The sequence below is a fragment of the Lepisosteus platostomus genome, chromosome 11 (genome assembly GCF_059453375.1).
Source record: "Lepisosteus platostomus isolate fLepPlt1 chromosome 11, fLepPlt1.hap1, whole genome shotgun sequence".
Classification (NCBI taxonomy): domain Eukaryota; kingdom Metazoa; phylum Chordata; class Actinopteri; order Semionotiformes; family Lepisosteidae; genus Lepisosteus; species Lepisosteus platostomus.
The window spans coordinates 48,170,261-48,194,332 of NC_142621.1; the positions used below are offsets into that span (position 1 = coordinate 48,170,261).

Sequence of the window (24,072 nt, forward strand, 5' to 3'; positions counted from 1 at the left end):
AGCAACGCCCGAGCGACACAACCTCTGGCGTTTGCATGGGGCCTAGAGATAAAATAATTGTAGACCCTTCTCTTTGGTGCCATGCCAAAATAAATAACCTTTAATCATTTCGGAAATTTGAATGAAAAACGAAACCCGAAGTATAATTGAATTCTTGGAAATACTACACGTCTCTGAGCAAAGCGTACAGGTCCAGAGGTTATGATGAAGTCAGGCATCACCATCACACAGTTTCACATCTGATACCCTGCGCAGTGCTGGGCACCACTGTCTGAAAGGGGCTCAAGATGAGTGTTTACCAAACAGGGCAGGCTATTGGGCCCAAGTCGCGTGTTTGGATTAACAGAAGGGCCAGAAACTGTAGACTCATGTGACCCCACAAGACACTGAAGAGCAGGGGTTCCCAGCTGTGTCCAAGCTCCCACTGGACAGCACTGTGACCCAGTGCATGGTCCGGTGAGCTACAGGCTGCTGCTTGGATCATGCCGATGAGACTGTGTGTGTCAGATCACATTCTCAGAACTGCAGCACTGGGGCTGGCTGGCTTTCACACAAGCACCTGCGGCCAGTGAGTCTGAACTGGATCCAGCTGCTCTGGACAGTGAGACGTAAACAACAACTCTCCCTGCTCTCCTTAAATGAAGAGAGAAAGGGTGCTCTGTGTAGAGAGGGGTGCTCTGTGCGGAGAGGGGTGCTTTTCCCCCTGACCTGGATGTAAACTGTGCCCTTTCTGCAGCAGTCTCCCACAGACAGCAAGTGAAAGATGCTCATGGCTGTATGTGTTGGCTGAAATGTAGGCAGATGGTGTTGAACTGACTGTGCTGATTGAGCTGACTCCTTCTGTCTCACCCTAATGAGGCCAAGCAGGGACCGCCCAAGCTGGGCTCCGGCCAGTGGGGTCCGTCAACAATCTGTCGAGACCAGAGCGCGCTGCTTTTCCTCTGGCGCTCCGGACTCACATGCGTGCAGCAGCAGTGGATTGGGGGGGCATTTTCTCAACAGCGCCCACCAGCTCTGGTGATGGTGGCGTGTGTGTGTGTCCGGACCCGAGCTCTGCCATTTTCTACGCCCTGATAGGAAGGAGATGGCTGCTCCCCCCGGCGAGCAGCGGACAGGTGACTCTGTTCCGCGCAGGTGAGGTGGGGTGTGGGCTCAGGTTGCAGCCGTCCCCCAGGCAGCTCCTGGGCTGCAGTTGCCATGGCAGCCTAATCCCCAGCTGCCTGCCTGCTCCTCTCCACCATCTGATAACACCTCTGTCTGAGGGGTGCTCTAATTCCCGGAGCAGAGGACTCGCCGATTGATTCCAGCTCCTGTATGACACTGAGGCTCGCTGTGAGATCAGCTCTTTTCCATTGCTGAAGAAAAAAATCCCCTCTTGGTTTTCTCCTCAGCCACCAGAGTTTTAATGGCAGGACTTTCTTTCTGCTTCATTACACAATCCCTTCATGAGTTTACTTGCTGTGATGTTTCATTCAAAACGTTTTTTTTGCGCTTATAAAGATTAATAGATTAGATGATTTGTCCACTATATTTCTTTCCTGGTGAAGTGGAGAGGAAAAGAAATTCAAAGAAAATATACTTCTGGATGGTGGGGTTTGTCAGCTGGGAGATATGGGCATCGGCAGCAGTTTCCTGGCTGAATTAAACTCTGGTCTCCTCCTGATTTCAACTGCTGAAGCGATTTCTCATATCCTCACCTGATCTGTTGTAGTGGAGGTGGGGCTTCTGGCACTGTATGTGGCTGCTGTATGTGACCCAGGTGGGTCCCCTCCTGTACATAAAGCGCTTTGGGCTTCTTTGGGGTGATAGGTGCTATAAAAGTGCCATCAATTAGTACTATTCTCATAATCACTACTATGATGAAGGTCCCTTGTGATCCATCAAGTCATCGTCTTGAAATTATTGTGCACACACAAGAGATACACTGTGTTCTGAAGTAACCACACAGGCCAGACACGCGAGCAGTTTTTATTCTGTTCGCGCAGGGAAAATTGTGCTCCGAGCTGCAGCAGAAAGCTCACGGCGTTAGAGGTCACCCTGCCGGAAAGGCATGTTTGCCTTCGTCGATACTGCTCTTTCAGTATTAAGAATGTGACGGTTTGTATAATACCACCAAAGAAACCTGGTCCATTCTCTCTGTTTCCCACTGCAGTCTTGAACTCTCGTACGCATCCACGTACAGTACATGTCACCCTCCCTGGCTAGATTTTACATTCATCTTTAGAGTCCGTGTATCATATTGGCTTTCTAACTGTGTTGAAAAAGAATATCGTTAAACGTTAATTAGGCTTGTGTGAAATCAGATACTTTGTACTTTTCAAATGGGTTGCGATGCCTAATACTAAGACTTTTCTTCACATTTCGTGTGCTAAGTGCACCGGATGTTTAGCCCTACAGTCAATGTTTCAGTCCGGTACTGTAAAAGTGTGGGACCGGAAGAAGAGGGGGTCACAATTTCCACACATGTGTACATCATTCGAGAGAAGCTTGTAACAGTCAAGTATTACTTCAATTTCTGGAGAGGGAAGAACAAAACAATCACAGTAATAGCGATAGCGACATAATAATTATACAAAATGGCTGAAATAATCCAGCAGAGGATAGAGGACAGAATCCCTGAGTTGGAACAGCTGGAAAGAGTGGGATTATTCACGAAAAAAGAAGTGAAGTAAGTTGTATTTTGGTGACACTGAGCTCAAAAACACACTGTGGCAGTTAATAATATCAGTGGAAACGGATTATTTTTGTTGAAATAATTTTATGGTTTAATTTGATACTACTTGGTCACGTCAGTCTCCAATGACACGAATAATTTACAATAAATTCTAATTTAAATTGTGTCATATAGTTATTACTAATGTAGGGTGAACGTTTTCTTCTCGGAGGTGACAGAAAAGAGCTTGGTCATTTGTACCTCGGTCCTACCCTCGAATTTTAGGCGAAGTCTTTTTATTCATAATCGGTGAATTTACTTCAGTGATGGCATTTGTCTGTGCTTTTGACTAAGCCTCTGTGAGGTAACTGCAGCCCAATTTTATAGCAGGTAAAGGAAGTTTTGACGCCTGTACGTGTTGTTTTCCAGGGCTATGATTAAAAAAGCAACGGCTCTAGAATACAAGTTACACAGGAGAATCATTAGCAAAGAAGACTTCATCACGTATATCCAGGTGGGTGTATGTTCACCATTTTACCTCAGGAATGCTCTGTTGTCTGTACAGCGGAATGTCTCGGATTAACCGCAGTGTAGAACTCGTAACTCGTCGTAGAATCGACGGGTTTATCTCATTGTTAACACGGTTCCTTATGTAGTGGCTGTCTGTCACAAGTCTGAATTCCTAAGGAGCCCAGCTGTGCATAAAGAGTCTTTACTAAAATTGTTTCATATTGGTAGTGACATACAACACACATCCCGAATCCTAAAGATTTTTTCACTCTGTTTTTCAGTACGAAATTAATGCTTTGGAGCTGATCAAAAAAAGAAGACAGGTAAGTTGATTTTGGCAAACAGGCTTGTCTCCTGAAGGGTTGTTATCATCCTCAGTCAGAAAGCAATTATTATTATTTCCCTTTGGAAAGTATCATCTTCCCACTATGGTTTTGTGAAACACAAATGTGTATTTTATACAGATTTGTTTTTAATCAGTTCTGGGGGTTTTTTTTCAGCGCATCGGCTACAGATTCAAGAGAAAAGAAATCGAGTTCTCGATTATTCAGCGAATAAACAACGTTTTCAGGCGAGCCACTGCAAAATGGAAGGTAACTAGAAAAAAAGTCCCATCAGCAGAAGGACAGTGCGTCTAAACAGGGCCTAGGGCTACGGAGGAGGGAAACACTAGTGACTGATGAAAAACGAGCTGAAACAACCTGCTTGCGATCGACTCCAGGAGCTCCAAATCAATAACTATCCGCTCTCTAGCAGCTAGTCTAGAAACTGAAGTATCGGAGTGATGGTCACTCGACTCGCTCCGTCAGTCATGTGGTTCAGCATGAGAAGAGTTTAAAGTGCATCATGTCAGTCGACGTCATTCAACTGGCGTGTCCCCCTCCTTCTGCACGTATCAGAGTGAAAGTGCCTGGGGCCCACGCACACCACAGTCCGACCCGGTGCCCAAACTAAATTTAAAGTATTTTTTCTTCATATCTAAAATGTATTCTGTAAGAATTTAATGTAAATGTTTATATCTATGATAAATGGAAATTGGAGTCTGTTAAAAGGGAACAATAGCTTTTAGGCTCTAAGCCACGTCTCCACGCTGCCCTGGACTGTCCGGCTGGAGATGGTCAGTCAGCTGTGGCGTGAGCGCGGGACCCGCTCCGAGCTGGGCAGTCGCAGGGGAGGGGGATCTGGAGTGTCAGTGGTGAAATCGAAGACCAAGCCATTTTGGATGTTGAATAGCCGACAGTGTCCCATGCTAAACTGTCCTGATTCTCTTTCTACAGTGTCACTTTTTTGCTTTCTTACTCAAATAGAATGAGAAACGTTCTGTGCAATATTAGTGTTTTCTTCCTGTGTTCGGCCAGCATGTGACATTCAGTACAGCGCACTGAAGTGTTTCTGTGTCGCTCCTAGGACGATGTCCAGCTGTGGCTGTCCCATGTTGCCTTCTGTAAGAAATGGGTGGGTAATTTTAAATCTGTTTCCCTGCTTATTGTGCATCTTAATTTGGACCACAGCATTTGATTGTGTTGAGTCCTGCTTTGCCGTGCTTTCTAAAGTACATTCTTTTGTCTGTCCAGAACACCGTTATCCAGCTCAGTAAAGTGTTTTCCTCAATGCTGGCCATTCACCCAGATAAACCAGGTACAGTGCTTGAAAACTATCGATTGATCTTGATGATTGTCATAAGTGCAGTTAAAAGCTTTATCGGAAGGAGCGGTTTTGTCGTGGTGGAGATGTCTTGGTGCAGAAAGGTAGCAAGCAGGCGTTGCCAGTGGAGCTGACTGGAGCTGTCTCCCCCCCCAGCTCTGTGGATCATGGCCGCGAAGTGGGAGATGGAGGATCACTCCTCCTCCGAAAGCGCGAGACACCTGTTCCTGCGTGCCCTTCGCTTCCACCCGGAGCACGCCAAGGTGTACCAGGAGGTGAGCGCCTCTGAGCCCGGCCCCCGGGCTCGGCTGCTGTCCTGCTGGGTTTTCCGGCTTTCGTGTCGAGCTGAGCTCGGAATGACGCATTGCGCTGAGACTTGGACAAAGGCCCCCAGCTGATGGCGATTTAAAGAGGCTGGTATACCCGACTGGAGTGAGGCTCTCTGGTACTCCAGCGCTGTACAGTGCCTTGCCAAGTCCCAGTTCCAGGCCAGCACCTTGTCGCCTACCTGGATCTTGGTATGGGGCGGGCGGGAGTCCATTGGGTAGACGCGGGAGGCTGCCAGCAGACTGAAATGTTGCTGTAAGGTGTTGTAGTGGTTGAGTGGCTGATCCTGAAGGGGGGGGTCAGAATGCAGAGCAGTCCCCTTTATCTCCTGCTCCCACTCCATCTCTGCAGTACTTCCGGATGGAGCTCATGCATGCAGAGAGGTTGAGGAAACAGAAGAAGGAGCTGGAGCAGGCCAAGATGGACCTGGTAGGTGTCGGATGTAGTTGCTGCGAGTCTTTTAACCCCCACTGTCTGTTCATGCGGTTTCAGTCTTGACGGGTGTGTCTCTCCTCCAGGGAGAGTACGAGTTTCCTGACGAGATCATGAGTGGCAAGCTGGCCGAAATCATTTACAAAGAGGCAGTTCAAAAAATTAAAGGTGTGTTGTCATAAGTACCATAAGTTGTCATAAGAAATACCACCAGCAGAAGGAGCTGTTGTGTGAGTTGCACTAAATGTGTTTGTACCTCTGTTGCGCTCAGGGGCTGAGTTTGTGCTGTCCTTCCTGAAGATCGCTGGGCTCTTCGACTTCACGAAGGAGCTGCAGGACATCATCATTCAAGAGTGAGACTCCCTGCCTGCTGTTTGCACTGATCACCAGTGGTGGATTAATAGTCTTAGGCGGGGGAGCTTCAGAAAAGCACCTCAGTTGAGCAGTACTGCACTAGTATCACAGCCTTGTGCCTCTTGTTTTGTTGCTGTGTGTTACCAGCTGTGTTTATCCAACACATCTATAAAAATACTATTAGAAATCTGGAGTACAGCCTTCAGCACTGTTGCAGTGTGGGCTGCAGTCCCAGGTGCAGGAAGCATGTAAATACAGTGCAGAAGCTGTGCATCAGCAAGACGGCAGGGTGTCTCATTGAGGTTGTCTCATTGCCACTGCTCCTCGCCCAGCGGGAGGTGGCTGTGTGGAGCGTTCCCGTGTGTGAGAGCCTGCTGTTGTCCAGCCTGCAGAGCCGGCATGCCGGCGACCCCGTGACCTGGGACTTCCTGGCGCGCCGGGAGCTGGAGGCGGAGCCCCTGCCAGCCGCACACATGGTCCCCGCGCAGAGCCGGGCGGCGGAGGTGGGGCGGAGAGAGGAGCGCAGCTGCCTGGTGTACGAGGAGGCGGTCAGGAGCCTGGGCACAGGTACCGAGAGCCGCAGGGCCGGAGAGGAATCTCTCTGCAATCCTGAAACAAATGCGCGTGTCCCAGTGCAGAGTCCTGCAGCCGACGGCTTTTAAAACGAGCCCCGTTCTGAAACAGTCGCTCCTCTGCCACAGGGGACATGTGGACCCGTTACGTCACGTTCTGCCTGGACAGGTTCAAGAGGAAGACCAACAGCCAGGCGCTGAAGGAGAAGGTGAGCTGGTCTGTTTGGGAGGCTGCGTCTCTCGCCGCGGGCGGTGGCGGCGTCTGGGCCGAGCCTCCCGCTGATGTGTGTTCCACCGCCGCTAGGCGCGCACGGCTAGGAGTTTCGGTTTGAGCCTCGCTGACCTGCGCCCCGTCCGTCTGTCTGTTTCAGAGGCAGGAGAGGCTGCTGGGTGTGTTTCAGAGGGCACACGACTCCATGCTGCTGGATGAATCCCTGTATAAGACGTGGGTAAGAAGATTCACAGTTGTGGGGCGTCTGTTTCTCTTTCTGCCGCTGCTCTGACATAGGGGAGCTCGGGCAGCAGGAGGGCTTGCCAGAGCTGTGTGTTGCTCACGGTCGCTTGGGTCTCCTGCACAGCTCCAGGTGCTGCAGCGCGTGGGGCTGACTCAGGTCGCCACGGAGGTTGCCATGGCGGCGACGCAGCGGTTCAGCCACTCGGTGGAGACGTGGTGCACCAGCCTGCAGGCACTGATGGCGCTGGAGAGCAGCGACGTCGGCAAGATGTTCGATGAAGCCCTGACGCTGATCAAGCCCAAGGTGAGTACCTGTCGATATCAATGTGGCTTTGAGGCGGGGCCAGATGTGTCACTGACCTCTCGGGAATCTGTGCTCTGCTGTTTATTCCTTTGTGTCAGCTGTTCTTTGTCTTTTCCCTGTGCATTCGGTACATTAAATGCCTGTTTCTCGTATGAAACCATCTGATTAATGCAATATAGTTTAATATGGGCAGAACTACATGCATGTGTATCGTTGCATGGCTACGACTGTTCTTCATTTTTAATATGTATTCATTTTATGTTGAGTGCTGTTTATTTTACGGTGATGCCAAAGACAGATTTCCCAGATGGACGGGCGTTATATAAACTTTAATATCATTTTTATTAAAGTTAAAGACCAAACAAATTCAATTACAAAACGGGGAGTCTGGTGTGTGTTGATGCCTTTCAGTGGAGTGTGCTTCAGCCTGTTCTCGTGTGCCAGTGTGCTCGGGCGGAGGTGCACACTGGCACTGGCACAGGGGTGGGCGGGCCTGGTGTGGACGGTACACTCTGATTCTTCTTTTCTATGTGTGTGTGTGGAAGGAGAGCTGGCCGCTGTGGAACCTGCGCCTGCAGTGGAGCGAGACTCATCAGAGCCCCGAAGAGACCAAGGCGCTCTTCCAGGTGAGAGCTGCAGGACCCCGGACCCCGGAGCGCCGACGCTTCCTTTCCATCTGGTGGACCGACCCTGGACGTTCCTTTCGAACCTGCAGCTGTGCTCATTATTCCGCGTATTCTCTTTTCTCTCTCGGGACAGAAGGGAATACTGTCTTCCGTCCCTGCTGTGTCCATGGAAATGAAGGAGAAGTACCTGGACTGGTCCTACCGGACCGGGGGCTACAAGGCGGCAAAGAAGACATTCACCAGGTTGAGCCCAGCACACTCTGTTGGGGTCAGGGGTCGGGGGGATTGGGGTCACGGAGGGAGGTCATCAGAGAGGAAGTGGGGGGTGGTGGTGGGGGTGGCGGCACAAGAACCGCTGGGAAACTCTAAAGGCCCTTATTTCTAGCCTGTCGAGATGGCGATTTCAGGACAAACCCCCGTTTCTTCAGTTTCATGACGAACTCCTGAAACTAAACCCCGCCGAGCTGATCGCTGTCCTCTGCCCTGTTCACTTGCAGTCTGCACGAAAGCCGGCCCTTCTCCAAGGCCTTCTTCACCAGGATGATCCAGCTGGAGAAGGAACAGGTAGGAGAAGCTTCACAGCAGCTTTACAGCAAATCCACAGAAGCTCTTTCCCAGGTGTGAGAATCACGGTGCGGTTTTGCAGTTCTCCAGAGTAACTAGCCGTGAGACGGTTCTTTTGTGAAGCCTTCTGAATTTGATTTAAAGGCCTGATGCAGTGTCTCCTCTGCCTGCAGAAGCCCTCTAAGATGAGTGCCCTGAGAGACTACTACGAGCGTGCGCTGAGGGAGTTTGGCTCTGAAGACGAGGGTGAGAAATGAGTGGCGCCAGGTGTCTTCTGGTCTCTGAGAAACGTCCGGACTGTGGAACAAGTGCTGGCTCTTTATTTGGTTTGGGAGAGAGCGGTGCTTAATTCTTCTCTCTTACTTTTTAGTAATACCGCAGTCTCCTCTTTTTAAGCTTGTTCATTCAGTCGAGCCACAGGACGTTGTTCCAGCGGACTAGGAGTGCCGGGGTGCAAGTGCCTGGGTGTGTTCTCCAGCCCACTGCATCTCCAGCAGCGTTGCTGGGGGTGTGTGCCATGTGTGTACACACACCTCTCCGTTCCTCAGCTCCGCAGCGGTGCGCTGGTCTCCCGCTGGGGACAGGTGTAACCCTCTGTGCTGTTTCTGTGGTCTTCCAGACTTGTGGCTGGACTACATCAAGGAGGAGCTCAGCCACCCCCAGGGGCAGATGGAGAACTGCGGGAAGATCCACTGGAGGGCCATGAGGACCCTGGAGGGCGAGCAGGTGGAGCGCTTCGTCACCCAGTACACCCTGCTGCAGACCGGGCACCTGTAGGGGGCGCCACTGTCTCTCCCGTGTCCCCGTCCGACCGGCCTCGGCAGCCTGTTCCCTAGAACTACAGGGGGGAAAAATGTCCCGGTGCTCCTGGCATTGTCACCGCTTCTTAAAAGTGTTCCTAAAACTCCGCACCCCCTGTTCTATTTATCCGTTTTTTTCTAATAAAGTTGCCGATTTTTTGCACGTTGTTTCTGCTGCTTTACTTCCCGCGCGAGCTCCGCCTGGGCCTCGGAGTCCTCGCTGTCCTGTGTCCGGCAGTCCCGCGGAGCCATGCCCTTGGCCGTGCCGGAACGCCAGTGTGGAGACGTGCACTGGTGTCCTGGGGCCATGAGGGGGGGACAGTGGAGCTGTGGCTGTCCTTGAGCACCAGTGTGTGTGAGTGAGAGACAGCTGGTAAGTGATGGCAACAACGAGGCTCGGGGACCAGTGACCAGGTTTCCCAGAGGAATGGGACAGAATCCCACAGGACAGCACCTGAAACCTGCTACACAGTCACCGATGTTCAGTGGGGGTCACACTCGGCCGGCCTCTGACTCGCTGTTACTCCACCCCGTCAACCCCACATCCTTCCTCGGGAAGAGCCGCGGACAGCTGCCCTGCGTGTTGTGATGTTTACACGCCAGAAATGGACAACCTCCAGGAACCAAAAAAAAAACCAAGAAAATGCCACCAAAAGATGAAAGTTTTTATTTTTATTGGGGATTTGTTTTCCCTTTTTTCATCCCTGCTGTCTTACAGTTCACTGTGCTGTGTCCAGGGTGCCAGAAACCTGCCCTGTGACCTGCTGTCCATCCGCAGCCATGTCTCGCAAGCAGCCCCAGGCAGGGAGTCTACAGCTACCAGTCGGACACGGGTTCCGAGGGTGACAGGTCACAGGAGCTCCCCAGTCGCTCCTTCCCCAGCGCAGTTGCACAAGGGGCAGCCCGACCCCCACTGAGCTGCCTCCCAGCCAGCCTGCCCCCCGCCATGGAGACACCCCGGGCAGGAAGTCATCGCGGGGGTTTGGGGCGTCTGAGCCTCCGCGCACGGAGAGCTGTCCTCACAGTGGGCGACTCCCCACCTCCCACCCCTCGCTCACACCCGCCGGGGCGGCTGGGACACATTCCCCCCGCCAGAACTAACGAATAATTTACACAATGAGACTCGCAATCAGTCCCAGCCAACTACAAGTTGCTTATTTTAAGTTTGTTATAAAAATCCATCTGAAATCTCATCTGTCTGAGAGCTGCACTAGTGGGGCACATAACCCGTGTAGCGAAGGGGAGGGTAAGCAGCAGGCAGGGGGGTTTGCCTGCTTCCTCCACTGAGGCAGCACCCTGTCAGCACCCAGACCACAGCCAGACAGAGCTGCAGCTTCACCCAGTGGGCCCCTCACGGGACCGAACCACAGCCCCTCACTCCCTGCAGCTTCACCCAACCCCAGCTCCTCCTCAGTCACCCACGTCGCTCCTGACGGGAGTGTCGATTGAGCACTCTGGGATGATCTGCCAGGCTGGAACTAATTGCCCCTGCACCAGTGCTGGGCTGCACTAGAGGGAAGGACCTCCTGACCAGCTCCTCAACCGCAGGACCACAGTTCCCAGACGAACAGAAGGGAGGGCCGTTCATACTCTTCAGGCTTGATCATATAAATAACTCCCTTTGCAAATTTGACCATGGCTACCTACAGTATATCTTTGGACTTAAATCCAGTATTTACCGATGTTCAAGTATGAATCTTCTTTTTTAAAGGAACATGTAAAAACACATTTCCAATGCAGTTAGAAATGAGGACGGATCTGAATCGAGTCCTGTTCTCTCCCAAGACGCCGCATCGAAGCTACTGTCAGAGACGTGCTACAGCTTAACCCAACTGCACACAATTCACCACCTTCTGCACATCTTCTGCACTTTCTAAAAACTCAAGGCTAAAGGCAACTCAACACACCAGTACAGCACAGTAATATAAAATCCTATCAATGATAAAAAATGTCTTATATTACAGGATGTTAAAAAAATACAGTGTGATGACCTTTACCCATAAAAGTTAATAGAGTTATGAGATAACGCAGTAGCCTAATCTCCTACTTCACCAACACCAGTACTGTTTTAAGTAAAATTACTCCGGTGCTTCTGAGCAGTGAAAGTTCAAAACGATACTATCAAGAAAACCAAAATGGCACAAAAGTGTAACTTTTTCTGAGCGTCTGACACAGTAAAGAGAATCCAGAAATCAGATGCCAGTGGACACTGACGGTGAGTAAGGTCACTTCTCCGTTTCAGTTCACGACACTCCCTGTGGGCTGGGCGCTGGCGCACGTAGGCTGTGTGCAGGCTGGGGGTCTGCTGGGGTGCCGGGACCCCGTCTTTGGAACAGCATTAACCATCCCTGTGCTGGGCCCGAGTCGATCGGCTGGGGGGGGAACTGTTTCTGTGCCAAGGCTTAAAAATCTCTCCGAGTGCTCTCACTGCCCAGGGGACAGACGCCTCCCTGTTGTTGACCTCTGACCCCTGCTGCGGATAAGCCGCGCTTCTGCCCAGCCCGGGATCAAGGCCCGCCGACCCGGAGACAGACTGCTAACGCCCGGCGGACAGTGCGCTGTCCTGGCGAGTCCTGCTGCCCCCGGGGAGTCTGGGGTCAGTGTCTCTCCCACAGTGCTTCACCCAGGGGCTTCTCGGCCAGCGGGAGACCGATCGCCTCGCCGGCGCGCGCCACAGAGCGCGGGGCCCCCGGCCAGCCCGGCGACCCAGCGGGCTCAGCGCTTCCTCAGCAGGATGTAGGTGACGAGCAGGACCAGGCTGGCGGACAGCGCCATGATGACGCACTGGTGCACGGTGACGGCGCTCTCCAGCGCGTGGATCCGCTCCTCCATGGCGTTGGTGTGCAGGTAGTCGTATATGGAGGCGCCGATGCTCCACACGGCCCAGACCGCATCCACCACGGCCTTCATGGTGGGAGACACCATCGACCGGGCCTGCCCCCCCGGGGGGCCGGAGCATCAGACTGGGGCCGCCGGCTCGCCGCGCCTGGGGAGACACACAGCAGACCCCCGCGTGAGACACCGCTGCACGGGGAGCTGACAGGGGCCGGGGCCCGTCAGGGGAGCCCGAGGGGCTGTGGGAGCAGTGCTGAGCTCTTGCGCTGGCTGTGTCTTATTAAAGCGCTCCGGGGAGCCAGTTAATGGGGTCAGTATTACCTCTGGGGAGCAGCGCCGCCGCACGCAGCTGCGCTCTGCCGGCGAGCGGCGGCTACCTGCGGGGTTAAATCTCGGGTCTCTCCGACCGCGGTTCGGACCCCCAGAGTGGCCTCATCAAGCGGCACCACTGCTAGGGGTGACCGGCCGAGGGTCTGACCAGTGTAAAGCCCTCTCACACACAACGCGATCGATGGCCGCGGCTGCAAACCCGTCAGCCGAAGAGCCCGTTCGGTTTGTTTCCGCACGTCCTAATCGCCGGCGACAGAGGGTCACGCACCTGTGCTGCTCTTTTGCGCCGGGGCCTGCGTGCGCTCGGCACAGCCCCTCGGCCTATTTCAGGCAGAAGCAGCGAGCGAACTTGCTCTCTGCTTCTCTCGCTTTGAAAACAATGAATCCCTTTTTCTCTCCAGAAAGCACCCGTATACCGATTCTGCTCCCCGAGCTGCACCAGCAAACCGACAAATCGTCGACCGGGCTCCCGAAACGGATTCTTCACGCCCGAACCTGCTTGCAGTGATCTCTGCGAGCCTAGAAGCCTTGAGCTCCGGGCTCTGGGCTGCCGCCACCCTCGCCGGGAATGCAGGGAACAGCTGACAGGGGACAGATGAGTTTACGCGACGCCGGCCTCCGGGGCACCGCTCTCTGATCGACACCCTCCGGTGCGCACGGCAGGAATGACTGCGCGCTCGCTGTATGTTCCCACAGCACGAAACACCCCCTCGGCTCCGACTCACCTGAGAACCGAGACCCGCGGCGCACGACCGATCCGTGCAGGTCGAGCTGCGCTCCAGTCTCCGGGCCGGCCGGCTCCCGAGTCACGGGCTGCGCGCAGCGTCACGGCGCCTCCCACGGGCCAGGCGTGTCCTCACACTCACGACAGCAGACCCGCCCGCCCGTGGGACCTTCTCGCTGGCACGGGCGACAGCGCCGATCTCGCCAAGCGCTCCGACACCTCGCCACGGATGTCCAGTATGCATGCATTCACAGTGTTTACATTCTCGTGCAAAGCATCAGTGCTGCAAGGCGCTGTATCTCCTCGCCTGTGTCGCCTCTTGAAACAAGATCAAATGCTTTTCCTCTTTCTGTTCGCTCACTGCACGCCGCCTAGGGCTTGTCGGAAGGTTTGACTCAGGACTTCGGAAACGTGTTGTTACGTCAGGGAGGAGAGCGGGGACCCCCGGCGGTGGACCAGGGCAGAGTGTACTTACTGCCTCCTTGCGGCGCGCTGGCGCACTGCGCCGAGCTGCGCCATGAGCAGGGTTTACAAACCAGCGCTTTCGAGTCGCGTTGAAGGTTCAAGCAGACGAGACGCGTCCCGACGCGTTGCGTCTGATATCAAACCGCTTGTTTTAACTCATTTCTCTATTCGCGTGAAACGCGCGGTTTCCATCAATCCACAGGTTTTATAGGATTCGAGTTTTCTTTTTTTGTTTTCTACGACGGATCGCATTTCCGGCTGCACGATTTTCTGGGTTATTTAGAATCGATTACCGACATGATCGGTTAGGACACTGGAAGCCGTGATAAAGAAACCAGGGGAGCCAATTGGACAGCCCCTGCAGTGTTTCACAGGCGGTGGAAAGCATGAAAGAGTTGCTCACCGCGCGTAGACGCGTCCCTTTGCACGAGGGTGCCGTTTATTGCGCTGGAGCTTCTTGAACCTTCGCGATTGCCTGTCTGTCGACAATTAAATCACCGTTCCCCCCCAACAGCCCCGTGAACTTCCAGTGCGGTGGCTGCGAGCAGGACTCTGTCAGGCGCGGTGGCCAAGTGGTAAGGCGTCGGTCTCGTAAACCGAAGATCGCGGGTTCGAACCCCGTCCGTGCCTCGGAGGAGCGGCCGCTGGCGGGCTCGTATTTTGTTTAAAAAATTGTAAAATGGAAACCATGTACCTGTACTATGATTAAAACACCCACTTCGGTGATTTTAGCGGGTCCACAAAAACGTGTATTTCTTCAATGCTGGCTATCGTGTGTGTCCACCATTTGAACAGTTTATACGACGGAAAAGCTCATTGGTGATTTGAATTAGAAAGGGGGTATGCGATGCCCTTTTTATTGAAATATTACCACTTGATACATCAAAACAAATATTTTTTTAGGATAATATTTTTTACGCGATTGCGGAAATGAACACAAGCAATCGCTGGACTTGGGGTAACTGGTGGGATACAGCACCTTTAACAGCCCAGACCCGGACCTTTCAACCTCACAGACCCGGACGGGACGAAAAATACATCTTTTTGACTACAACGTGCACTGATTTCTCTGGTGAGGACGAAAACGCTCAGAATTAACTTCCGCACCAAGTCATTAGAGCGCAGGTTAGAGCTGACCACCAGAGGGCGCCGATGAGCTTCCAGCAGACGCGTCGTGACCAGAAACCCAAGTTCACTCGGGAACGTCTCTCAACGCGCTCAGATTGGCTCGGAGTCCAGAGCCGTTATTGGACAGTGCCAGATCGTCCTTACCCTCTAATTCAGAGACGCTGCAAATTCAGGGGGAGTCTCGTATTTAATTATAACAATATAAATATAAATCATATAAATCACAAACTCATAAGACACGTTAATCATTCCCGTGTGAAACATACTCTTACATAAACTGTTTATTGTATATTGTAACAACCCAGCACGTAATAATTAAATGACATGCAACGTTATACACACATCTAATTTTTTTAGATCAATTATATTATATTACTGTTTGCCTGACACTTCCTTACCGCGCTAGATTTCGGTTTAATTCAACATTCAACATCTCACTGTGAATAAAAACGGTCAGCAACAGGTCTGAACAGGAGAGGTTGAGGCCACGCCGTCTCCCACTGGGCGAGACTGTGGGTGAGGCTCCTCCACGTGGCTCGCGCGTGCGTCACGCTCACTTCGCCTGCGGGTCCCCCGAGTTCACCGCCCGCGTGACGCGCCCCGGCCTCCCCCACGGAGCCGAGAGACCCGGGTCCGGCCACTGGGCCCGGGGCGACCAGCCCAGACTCCCCCACCTCGTCCTGGGCGCTCGGTTTTAAGATGATTTGCAATAATACACTTGACTTGATATAGCGCCTTTTAAACCCGCATCTCGAAGCGCTTTACAGTAGGTGAATTCAAGGACGGGCAAATCGCAAAGTACAAATAAGAAAGACCAGCGCTCAGACGTGCTGCAAACGTTAGAAAGTGGAGCAGACGCCGACACTAATTAAAAGCCTTTCTTTTTGAGGTTTTGGGACCAGATTGAAATGCTGAGTATGTCATGAAGACGCCAGGCTGCTGAATAATCACCGCCGAACCGGAACCTGGACAGCGCTCCTGCTGTGATTGCAGAGCGCGCCCCGGCCCGGTTTGGAACGAGCCCCCTTGTTTTCCCTTTCCCTTTGGGAAATCTGCAGGATCCCGGGAGTTTCGCGTGCTACACCCCCTACAAGAGGTGAGGGGTCATCGCCCTCGGACAGAAGAGGGTGCCGGGAAAGTCCCGGGACACCTGTTCCAACCAGGCGCCTGTTGCCCGTGTTAAAGCCAGGTCCAGGCCGACCACGAACCCGCAGCGCGTCACGACCGGGACCCCGACACGGGCTGCGACCGGACCGGACTTGACCGGACCGGAGGGAGTCGGAGGCGCTGCGCCCTGAGTCACCGCGGCAGGAAATAAACACACCGGACCTGCCTCCCTCCGCGGCGGAACACTGACAGTCCCACTTTCGCGCCCTCAAAACTAGGAGTTGAAGTCGAGGGAGCGCTGACAAAAATGGGCGTTTTCGCCTGATCCCACCCTACTATTACCCGCGCGGCTCGCAGCCTGCAAAGCGCTGAGCTCCCAGAGTCTCGCAGAAGTGTAGCGCTCCCCGTTTCCGTTTGGTGGCAATAGTAATCTAATAATGACTGATTTCTTTTAAAACAGAGAGAGAGAGAGAGAGAGGGGCGAGACGGAGTAGCAGCACAAACTCGCCAGCTACCTTGAAGAATTCCACTCCGGGGAGGGCCCGGCGCTCGCTCGCCCGCCCGGGACCCGTCCCACGCACACGCGGGGCCACCGCGAGAGGGCGAGGAAAGTTTCTGAGAGATCCTCCGGGCTGAGACAACGCTCCGGCAAACTGTGGCGCGCCGTCTCACCGGTGAGCTGCGTCCTGTCTCCCCCCACTCCCCGGCACACGACCCACGACCCACGACCTAGGAAGGTTGCTGTTGTTTCCTCTTCGGACGAGAAATGTTGCAAGTGGTCCCAGCGGAGCCCCGAGCCTCTGGATCAGGAATAACGACACACGGCCGGAGCTCCAGGAGGAGGAGGAGGAGGAGGGGGTGCCGAGGAGGAGGGGAGGGGGGGTCTCGGAGATGGGCACGCTCCCCCGCTCGCGCTCACTCTCACCCAGCTCCGCAGGCGTCCCGAGCGGGTCTCCGGGTCCGCACCCGGCATAAAGGCGGCTGCTTCTCGGGAAGGAAGCCCGCCCAGGACGACACTGATCCCCCGATTCGCAGGGACGCTGGTGGCCCGGAGTCCGAGAGAGGTAACCCGCCGCCGTGTAGCGCTCGGTGCCGCCGCTGCCGCCAGCTGTCCTGCTCTCCCTGCGGGGCGAATGCTAAAAGGTGAGACTGTGCCGAGCGGGGGAGAACTATCCCGCTGTCCGGTAACTGTGGACTTTCTAACTGTGCTTTCATGCTTGAATCCATTCGGGCCGTCCTGATTCTGAGCTCCCGTAAGCATGTCGTGCTCGGAAACTTGGGAGGACACACCTGAAAGAGTTGATCGTGGGCATTTCAAACAAACCCGGTCTCGCCCCCGGTCCACTGCCGGCCCCCCGGCCCGAGCGCTGCGGTGCAGGGTCCTCGCCGGCGGACGCGCAGCGGAGACAGCAGAACCTCCCCGACAGGCGCCTGGGCTTCGGCGAGCCTGGCCGCAGCTGGCGCACCTGGAGCGGGCTGTGGCTGCCGGACCCTGCGGCGAGTGTGTGCGCGCCAGGGGCTGGGTCTTTGCGGGCGAGGTGAGGTCTGTTCCCCTCTCTCAACTGGCCCTACAAAGTCCCAGTCCCTGGGGCGCCCGACCGGCGCGGCCCCCTCCGCTCGTCCACGCCACCCCGGTTCCGCGCCGGTTTGATTTTCCTTCTCCGCACCGAGCCTCTTCCCGAGCGCGGCCACGCAAAGACCGCGACGCGTGTCTTTTTTTTGGGGGGGGGATTCTCCGAGAGAGTGACCTTATCTCTGAGCCTGATCCATTCATCCCCGAGTGGGTCTGGGCGCCATTCTCCCTGCCGACACGTGCGGCTGATACCGAAACGTTTCCATCATTACGAACACAAACTAAAACAAGAGTATTCTTACATACCGGCGCGGAACTTCGGTCTTTTAGGTTATTTTATTTTAGTTTTTTAGTTATTGATTTCTCTATTTAAAGAGTGAAAGGATCTTCATGTGGGACTCCTATTATCAGCAACAGTATTCTGTTTTAAACCACTCTAGCCTTTGTCGCACGTTAATTTTTAATTATTATTTTTTTACACACACAGAGCAAACTGTAGTAGTTTTAAGTCGTCACCAGAGCTTATTCAATGTGCAGATGTAACCCTTTTAAAGTCAAGACGTTCCTAGGCTGGAATTTGCCAGAATAATAATTAAAAATCTTGAGCACCAACCTGGAAAAGCCCGTGCCAGAACAGTCAGGAAGAAGCTAAATACTAAAACTCTACAATAATAAACACACAGTATACTCCTGTAAAAACTATTTTAAAAAATGCCTCTAAAATCTACAGAATTTTTCAAAGACGCAACTAATGTTTTAACTCAAAAGTTGTACTCGAAATGTTTTAAAAGTAAACGTTTGCTGGCACAGGATACCAGTACGAACTGTGACCTCCTTTAAATAATAGTCTAAATAATTTTTAAAATGTACCTTTTGAAATCATCTTTTTATTTACCCCAGTGGGAACTGTCAGGGAGGGAATGGAGTCAACATTGGTAAACACTTGAATAATTAATAATTAATAAAAGACAATACTTTATACTCATATAAACACGCCTTTATAACACACAAGAAGATATTCCCTCTCTACAACTAAGCAGTGCACCGTGTATAGTTTGTACAGGTGTGTGTGGCTGCTGTATGTGAGGTTACACACATACCTTTGGCCTAAGGAACTGCTTTTCCTCTCTAAGAAAAAGGCCATCAACTCCAAATCTTTAGGTCCTGGAGGCTGAAGCCTGTGAAATTGTATGACACACCGGAGCCTCTGTGAGGAGCTGCTTTTGAGTCTGTCAGATACAATGTTGGGGCGACCCCCTCACTGGGGATCATCCAGAGCTGAAACTCCCAGCCCACTCCCCTGCTGCCCGGGGTCAGAGAGAGCGAGTTTGAAGTGGAGAAAATGAGCTGCAGCTTCTCCGGCATAATGTTAAAACCAGAGGTGCACTCAAAGCCAACACTGTGAGCTGGAGCTGCTATCCCAGCCTGTCTCCACGGCCTGCGGGCTGCAGTATCTCTCGCCCTCGTGTTTCCCTCTGCCCCTCACGTGCTGAGCTGACAGTACTGCGTGTGCGTGGTAGAAAAGATTAAAATGCAGCTCGTATCGGGTGCCCAGAGGCTTTTCTGCTTTGATTAAGACTATGCAGGAAAGTCTGCGTGAATATTTCTGAACGTAAATAAACGAGCAGAAGTGCTTTAGAGCAGCGAGACAGCAGTGAGGGGCCGATGTGTTCAACACTCGCTCGCCCTTCAGAGCACGTGCGATGGCGTGCCAGGCGTCCTCCGCGTGGATCGGGGCCCGTTCTGGCTGCTGCGAAGTACAGCCCACAGCTCTGCCAGCCAGCGGCGTCGGCGCCATCTTCCCCGACAGCAGCACCAGCCCACTGCGGGGATATCAGGATTTTTTAAAGAGCGTTGTTTGCATCCCAAAATTGAACTAAGAAATACATGTAATACAAATCCAAAAGAAGGCTGGGATCACACAGTAAAAGAGACGTCCACGGCGCCGCAGTGGCCGAGCAGGGCAGACCTGCAGAAAGAGCCGCTTCGCCACAGCGCCCTCGGCCCCGAGCTGAGTCACAGGACTGAGCTCCTGGTTTAATGGAAAACGGGTAAAATAAATGTAACTAGTCTGATTAAAGGGGAGCAATAAAAAGTAAAGATCTAATGTAAGACAATTTTACACAAGTACAACTCAGCCCTTTCAGAGGCCTTGGATAGCCTTTTGGCCAGGAGTGACAGAAGAAATATTCCTCACGGACAAACTCATCCTGCTGAGCTTTCCCGAAGACCAGGATGTGTGTCGTCTTCCAAATTAGCTTCCGCCCTGGGCTTCTAGCAATGAAAGGAATTACCACACCACTATGATCCAGCCGAATTCTGATATTCAAAAATGGCCTTTGTAATGTTTACGAAAAGCAATTCCCACAGTGCCATAAAATGACTTCTTGACGTCTGTTCCAGAAGGAAAATTAAAACAGCACAGGGTATTTGCATCTCTGCTTCCCACACCTTAGCTATTCTGCACCAGCTGTCTCCTCGGCTCAGACAACAGTGTGACAAATCACACCTCTCGATTGTCTTTCTGCCTGAACTTCATGTCAGATCTTGAACACGATGAAGCCTTTAATTCACCTGGATAAGGGGTGACTGCTAATCACATATAATCTAATAATAACGATATAATATGTTAAATGATATGAAGTAATAATACAAATAATACTAATAGTAACAAATAATAATAACAATATTATTATTTCATTATTAAACAATAATATCACCAACAGTAATTTAAGCCAGCACAAAGTTAGAAGGCACTACTTGAAGGAGTTCAGGGTTCCTGCGCAAACCGGGCAGCTCTTGAGCAATATTAACGCACAGGTCCCCGCTGAAACATCACTGCCGCCTGCTGTCGCCGCAATCGCAGAGACTGTGGCCTTCGTGTTCCTCACGTAAACAGCGTTGGATTTGTGAGAAAGGCAGCAGAATCTAACCTTATTCTACACATTCAGTGCCATTTTATTTTTAGCTTAGACTGTTGTGCAAGTTTTGTTTCACTCACGGTTAATTCCATGAGTGCTGTATATCATCGTGATTACCCCTTAGTTTAATAAGCAGGGACATCTTGTAATAGAGAACAAGCATTCTAATTGGCGCGATCTGCAATTATCAATTTAATTAAGACCATGGAGGCCTTTTACTCAGAAACACAGCTTAAAAATATTTTCAAAGTGCTTCTCCTGAAGTACAAGATTTAAATCGAGCCTTTGGAACAGAGACGCAGCCGTGAGAGGGGCTGGATAAGAGCATGCTGGGATACGCACCAAGCACACTGATTAACGTTGTGATATTAAACAGCACACAGGCCGGGGTGCCAGGAATTCCTCTGTGGACTCGTACATTGTTTCAGGCCTAATCAGACTCATCTTGTGGATAACAGAACCCTTGTAATCTCCTGAACTGAGCACTTTTAGATCGTTGTAGCCGACAATTATTGGTGAATAATACTGCAGTGAGCCGGTCCGCTTTTCACGATAACGTGACTGCTTGTGCACCAGTTCCTACCCTAAAACACAGTAAAAATGCGAGGACAGCACTCGTAAAACTGTTTTGTTTAAAGTCAATCAAGAATGTTTGTCCTTCCTCCAGCACAGTATAACCCCGGCTATCCTAACGCCCTATGCGTGTTTTTACATTTACTGCAAAGCCCCGACTTTCCACTTACAGATTTACAGGATTATGCAGTACTGGATTCGTTCAGCTCTGTACAAAAAAAGGAATAACGTCCAAAAGCTGCCAAAAAAAAAAGTTTAAAGAAAGTGCTGCAGTTTGAAAATGTTGGCACGCACACTTGAGGAAAGTCAACATTTTATTCTTCTGAATTTAAGCTCTACAGCGGCTGGAAGCCTGACAATGGAGTCTGGTAACTCCTCAGCAGCAGGAGCAGGGAATTGATACAACGCCTGGACGTCTCCCTCCCCGCTCTCTGGATCGGGAGCTGTTAGGCTCCCACAAGCACGAAGAGCCGAGCTGCGACGATCAGGCCGTTGTGGTTTTTTTTTTAAAACGCGTCCCGCTCTCCGCGAGTCAGGCACTGGGCTCGGTGCGCAGAAAACGTCCAAAAGGCAGCAAGAAAAATCAGGGGCTTTTAGGGGCAGCTGTGTTTCACTGACCCAGTCATAATGCCCCTAAAAATCCTTATTGTTCTTGCAATGGTCAGCCGTTGTCCGCACAGCCCCTCCGCGGCACCGCGGCACCAGCCAGGAGATCCGAGCTGCGGAGAGGAGACCGCAGGCCGACCTTTGTTTGGTATCATAAAAGACATGCAGAAATACTGTGCAAATAACATCTACTTTTAATGTTCAAATTCTGTGTTTTTTTCCCCCTAAAAACCCTAACCATAAAACGACAGAAATGTGCTGGAAACCAAAAACGTATTTTTAATTATTTGGAAGTAATTAAAAATACACCTAATAAACCTTTTCCCTTCCACCATGCTTCGCCTTAGTGTTTTTCAAATGAAGGTGTTTCTTTTATCATTTTTAATTTTTTAGAATTTAATAATGTAATTTTTTTATTGTTTTTGGTTTTTACATGTACAAAAAATATACACACAGCTATATTAAAAAAAAACCCCAAACAACCCGCACAGCTCTTTGCAGGGCCAATAGTGACGATGCTTCCTGCCTTAGAATGTGATTAGAAACCCTCCGATCGCTTGAACAGGGCCGGCAGACCTCTCCTGCAGCTCCGGGGATCGTCCGAGTCTGGGGTCTCAGCATCGGCGCTGCTGATTTTTCTGAAAATGTTCCGTAAGCCTCACCATATAACGATACACTGGAAGAAGGCCCCATATCCGAAACGTTGTCTGTGTTCTTATCCTTTCAGCTTGGAATAAACCTGTACCTGTTCCTTTGCAGCCTCCGCCTGCTGACACAGCTCCCTGCTTGAACCACATAATGACATTTGCTAGGGGCAGGAAAAAAGCATGTAGGTTTAAAAGCACTTAATCCCAGAACTGGCACCGATATGGTTATTCACAAACTTCAGTGTCATGAAATGTTTGCTTGTCGAACTTCACTTGTCAGGGCCTCATCCCAGCCCAGAGGAGGTTAGGACGTGCGAGTGAATCAGTGAATTACATGTCAGAAACTGTGTCCAGCTGTGTCAGCATTTCATCTCCTTTGACTGATACCGAAAAAACGAAGTACCTGTATCAAGAATTCAAATTCTTTTATCTGAAAAGAAGACACTGAAAGCTGCTGATCTGAAGGGTTTTTAAGGAAATCGACGAGATGCCTCTGATAATCAGCAGTTTGGTGTTAAATGTTAAAATGGCTTGCTGTTCGGAAGACTGTTCACACAGCTGAAGGACTGTGCAGGCTTCAAGCTGAAGGATTGGAGACAGCGCCTCGGCCAGTCTTTTTATTTCTGCAGATTCCCCGATGTCCCCACAATCCGCCAGACAGACCCCGGTAGCTGAGGTCTGCTGCGTGTGCTCGACTGGCGCCTGACCTGCACTTCCTGTGCGATCGGTCCGCCGGTCTCTTCTCCTCCGGCTCGTCAGACCCACTCCTCCAGCTCGTCTCGGTGTTGGCAGGGGCTGCTGCAGTTTCAGGGGGAATGCCAACAGAATAACTTTCTACATGATCCATCTCCCCGATGACTCATCCCGGGCCGTTACAAGTTTCCTCTGGGAGCTGCGCAAACCGGCGCAGAGGCTGGGAACAGGGAGGCCGATGACTCAGGCACATGCCCTGTGAAGGGGAGGATGTTGAAATTACTCATCAGAACATGTGGAATCTCATGTATCTATTAAAAAAAGGACGGGGCGATTTTTCTACTCTCCTCGTTAGTGCTCCTGCTGTGCAGGGCCCTGCGTGGGGAAGTTTCGCATTTCCCAGGCATGAGCAAAGCAGTGTTATCTGACCAGGCCTTGCAGCACAGAGAAACCACAGCGGTTTTCAAGCCAGACAGAAAAGAGCTGAAGGGGTTATAATCGATCTTCCGAAACCGGCGGTGCTCAGTTTTAATATGAAATCTGCGCACAGAGAAAAGCAATTACTGCGTGAGAGGGAGGAGAGAGCTAAGAGCTGAAGTCACAGCAGTAGCAGAACCCGAAGAGGCTAACCCCCCGAAAAATGTTGGATCGGTAAACAAAGAGGGGAGTGATTTTCTTTCTCCTTTGTTCAAGCGAAATTCTTTTCTCAAAACTGATATATTTTTTCAAAGAGACGTAGCGTAACCTTCTAATGCCGAATGTTACGAATCCTCCCCTGGCTTCCCTGCCAAATATTCCATGGTCCCCCACAATCTGATCTCTTCTGGATTTGGCATGAGCTCTGGCATTGGCCTCCGCAGAGCCACACAGCCTTCTGGGAGAGCAAGGGCACTGCAGCAGATACCCTGAACCTGTGCAGCTCTGCCTGGAGACTGTATATATAAAAATAAGAAATACTGCTCAAAATACAACTCGGGACACTTCGGCTGCATATTTCTAGTCTTTCAAGTCTATATACACACATCCTGCTCTCTCTTAACCAGGATCTTCGAGGTTCACTCTCATGCTAATGCATTTTAGGTCTGGCGGGTTCTGGCAAATATCCCAGTGTTGTAAGTGCCAGAACTATAACAATAATAAAGATTAAACACACTGGCTACAGCTCCCTTTAAATAGTTTGCCAGAAAGCTGAGCAAATGGCACCGAAATCTTGTTTCAGAAGACTAGGTT

General features: G+C 51.6%; 3 protein-coding genes and 1 non-coding gene across 4 annotated transcripts in view; 2 read left to right on the top strand and 2 right to left on the bottom strand.

Annotated features, from left to right (window-relative positions):
- Positions 1-2,424: 2,424 nt before the first annotated feature.
- utp6 (UTP6 small subunit processome component) lies at positions 2,425-9,403 on the top strand. The gene is made up of 19 exons (XM_088600168.1): positions 2,425-2,668; positions 3,083-3,167; positions 3,445-3,486; positions 3,664-3,756; positions 4,571-4,618; positions 4,738-4,801; positions 4,964-5,082; positions 5,486-5,563; positions 5,653-5,734; positions 5,838-5,919; positions 6,306-6,487; positions 6,622-6,701; positions 6,864-6,941; positions 7,071-7,250; positions 7,796-7,876; positions 8,010-8,119; positions 8,374-8,440; positions 8,614-8,686; positions 9,060-9,403. Exons 1-19 carry the CDS (start codon positions 2,577-2,579, stop codon positions 9,215-9,217), a joined length of 1,794 nt encoding a protein of 597 aa, XP_088456294.1. The 5' UTR covers positions 2,425-2,576; the 3' UTR covers positions 9,218-9,403.
- Positions 9,404-14,152: 4,749 nt separating this feature from the next.
- On the top strand, positions 14,153-14,224 carry trnat-cgu (transfer RNA threonine (anticodon CGU)). Its single transcript has one exon. It is a non-coding gene; the product is annotated as a tRNA-Thr (tRNA).
- Positions 14,225-14,988: 764 nt separating this feature from the next.
- Positions 14,989-19,200, bottom strand: LOC148652920 (uncharacterized). Its single transcript, XM_088597625.1, has 3 exons — positions 19,066-19,200; positions 17,120-17,397; positions 14,989-16,951 (listed from the first exon to the last, which is right to left on the bottom strand). The coding sequence occupies exons 1-3, from the start codon at positions 19,198-19,200 to the stop codon at positions 16,498-16,500; spliced, it is 867 nt and encodes a 288-aa protein (XP_088453751.1). The 3' UTR covers positions 14,989-16,497.
- A 2,212-nt stretch (positions 19,201-21,412) lies between these two features.
- LOC148652921 (uncharacterized) overlaps positions 21,413-24,072 on the bottom strand; it is a 38,136-nt gene continuing 35,476 nt past the window's right edge. The window contains exon 5 of the mRNA XM_088600191.1: positions 21,413-23,098. The gene's annotated coding sequence lies outside the window, so the exon portion shown is untranslated. The remainder of the gene's footprint in view (positions 23,099-24,072) is intronic.

Coding starts and splice junctions, on each gene's coding strand:
- utp6 (XM_088600168.1), top strand. CDS start 2,577: ATGGCTGAAATAATCCAGCAGAGGATAGAGGACAGAATCCCTGAGTTG. Junction 6,942..7,070: donor AATCCCTGTATAAGACGTGG/GTAAGAAGATTC, acceptor TCTCCTGCACAG/CTCCAGGTGCTGCAGCGCGT. Junction 8,120..8,373: donor GCAAAGAAGACATTCACCAG/GTTGAGCCCAGC, acceptor GTTCACTTGCAG/TCTGCACGAAAGCCGGCCCT.
- LOC148652920 (XM_088597625.1), bottom strand. CDS start 19,200: ATGGCGCCGACGCCGCTGGCTGGCAGAGCTGTGGGCTGTACTTCGCAG. Junction 17,398..19,065: donor AGCGAGTGTTGAACACATCG/GCCCCTCACTGC, acceptor GGGACTTTGTAG/GGCCAGTTGAGAGAGGGGAA. Junction 16,952..17,119: donor CCCACGATCAACTCTTTCAG/GTGTGTCCTCCC, acceptor TTCGCCCCGCAG/GGAGAGCAGGACAGCTGGCG.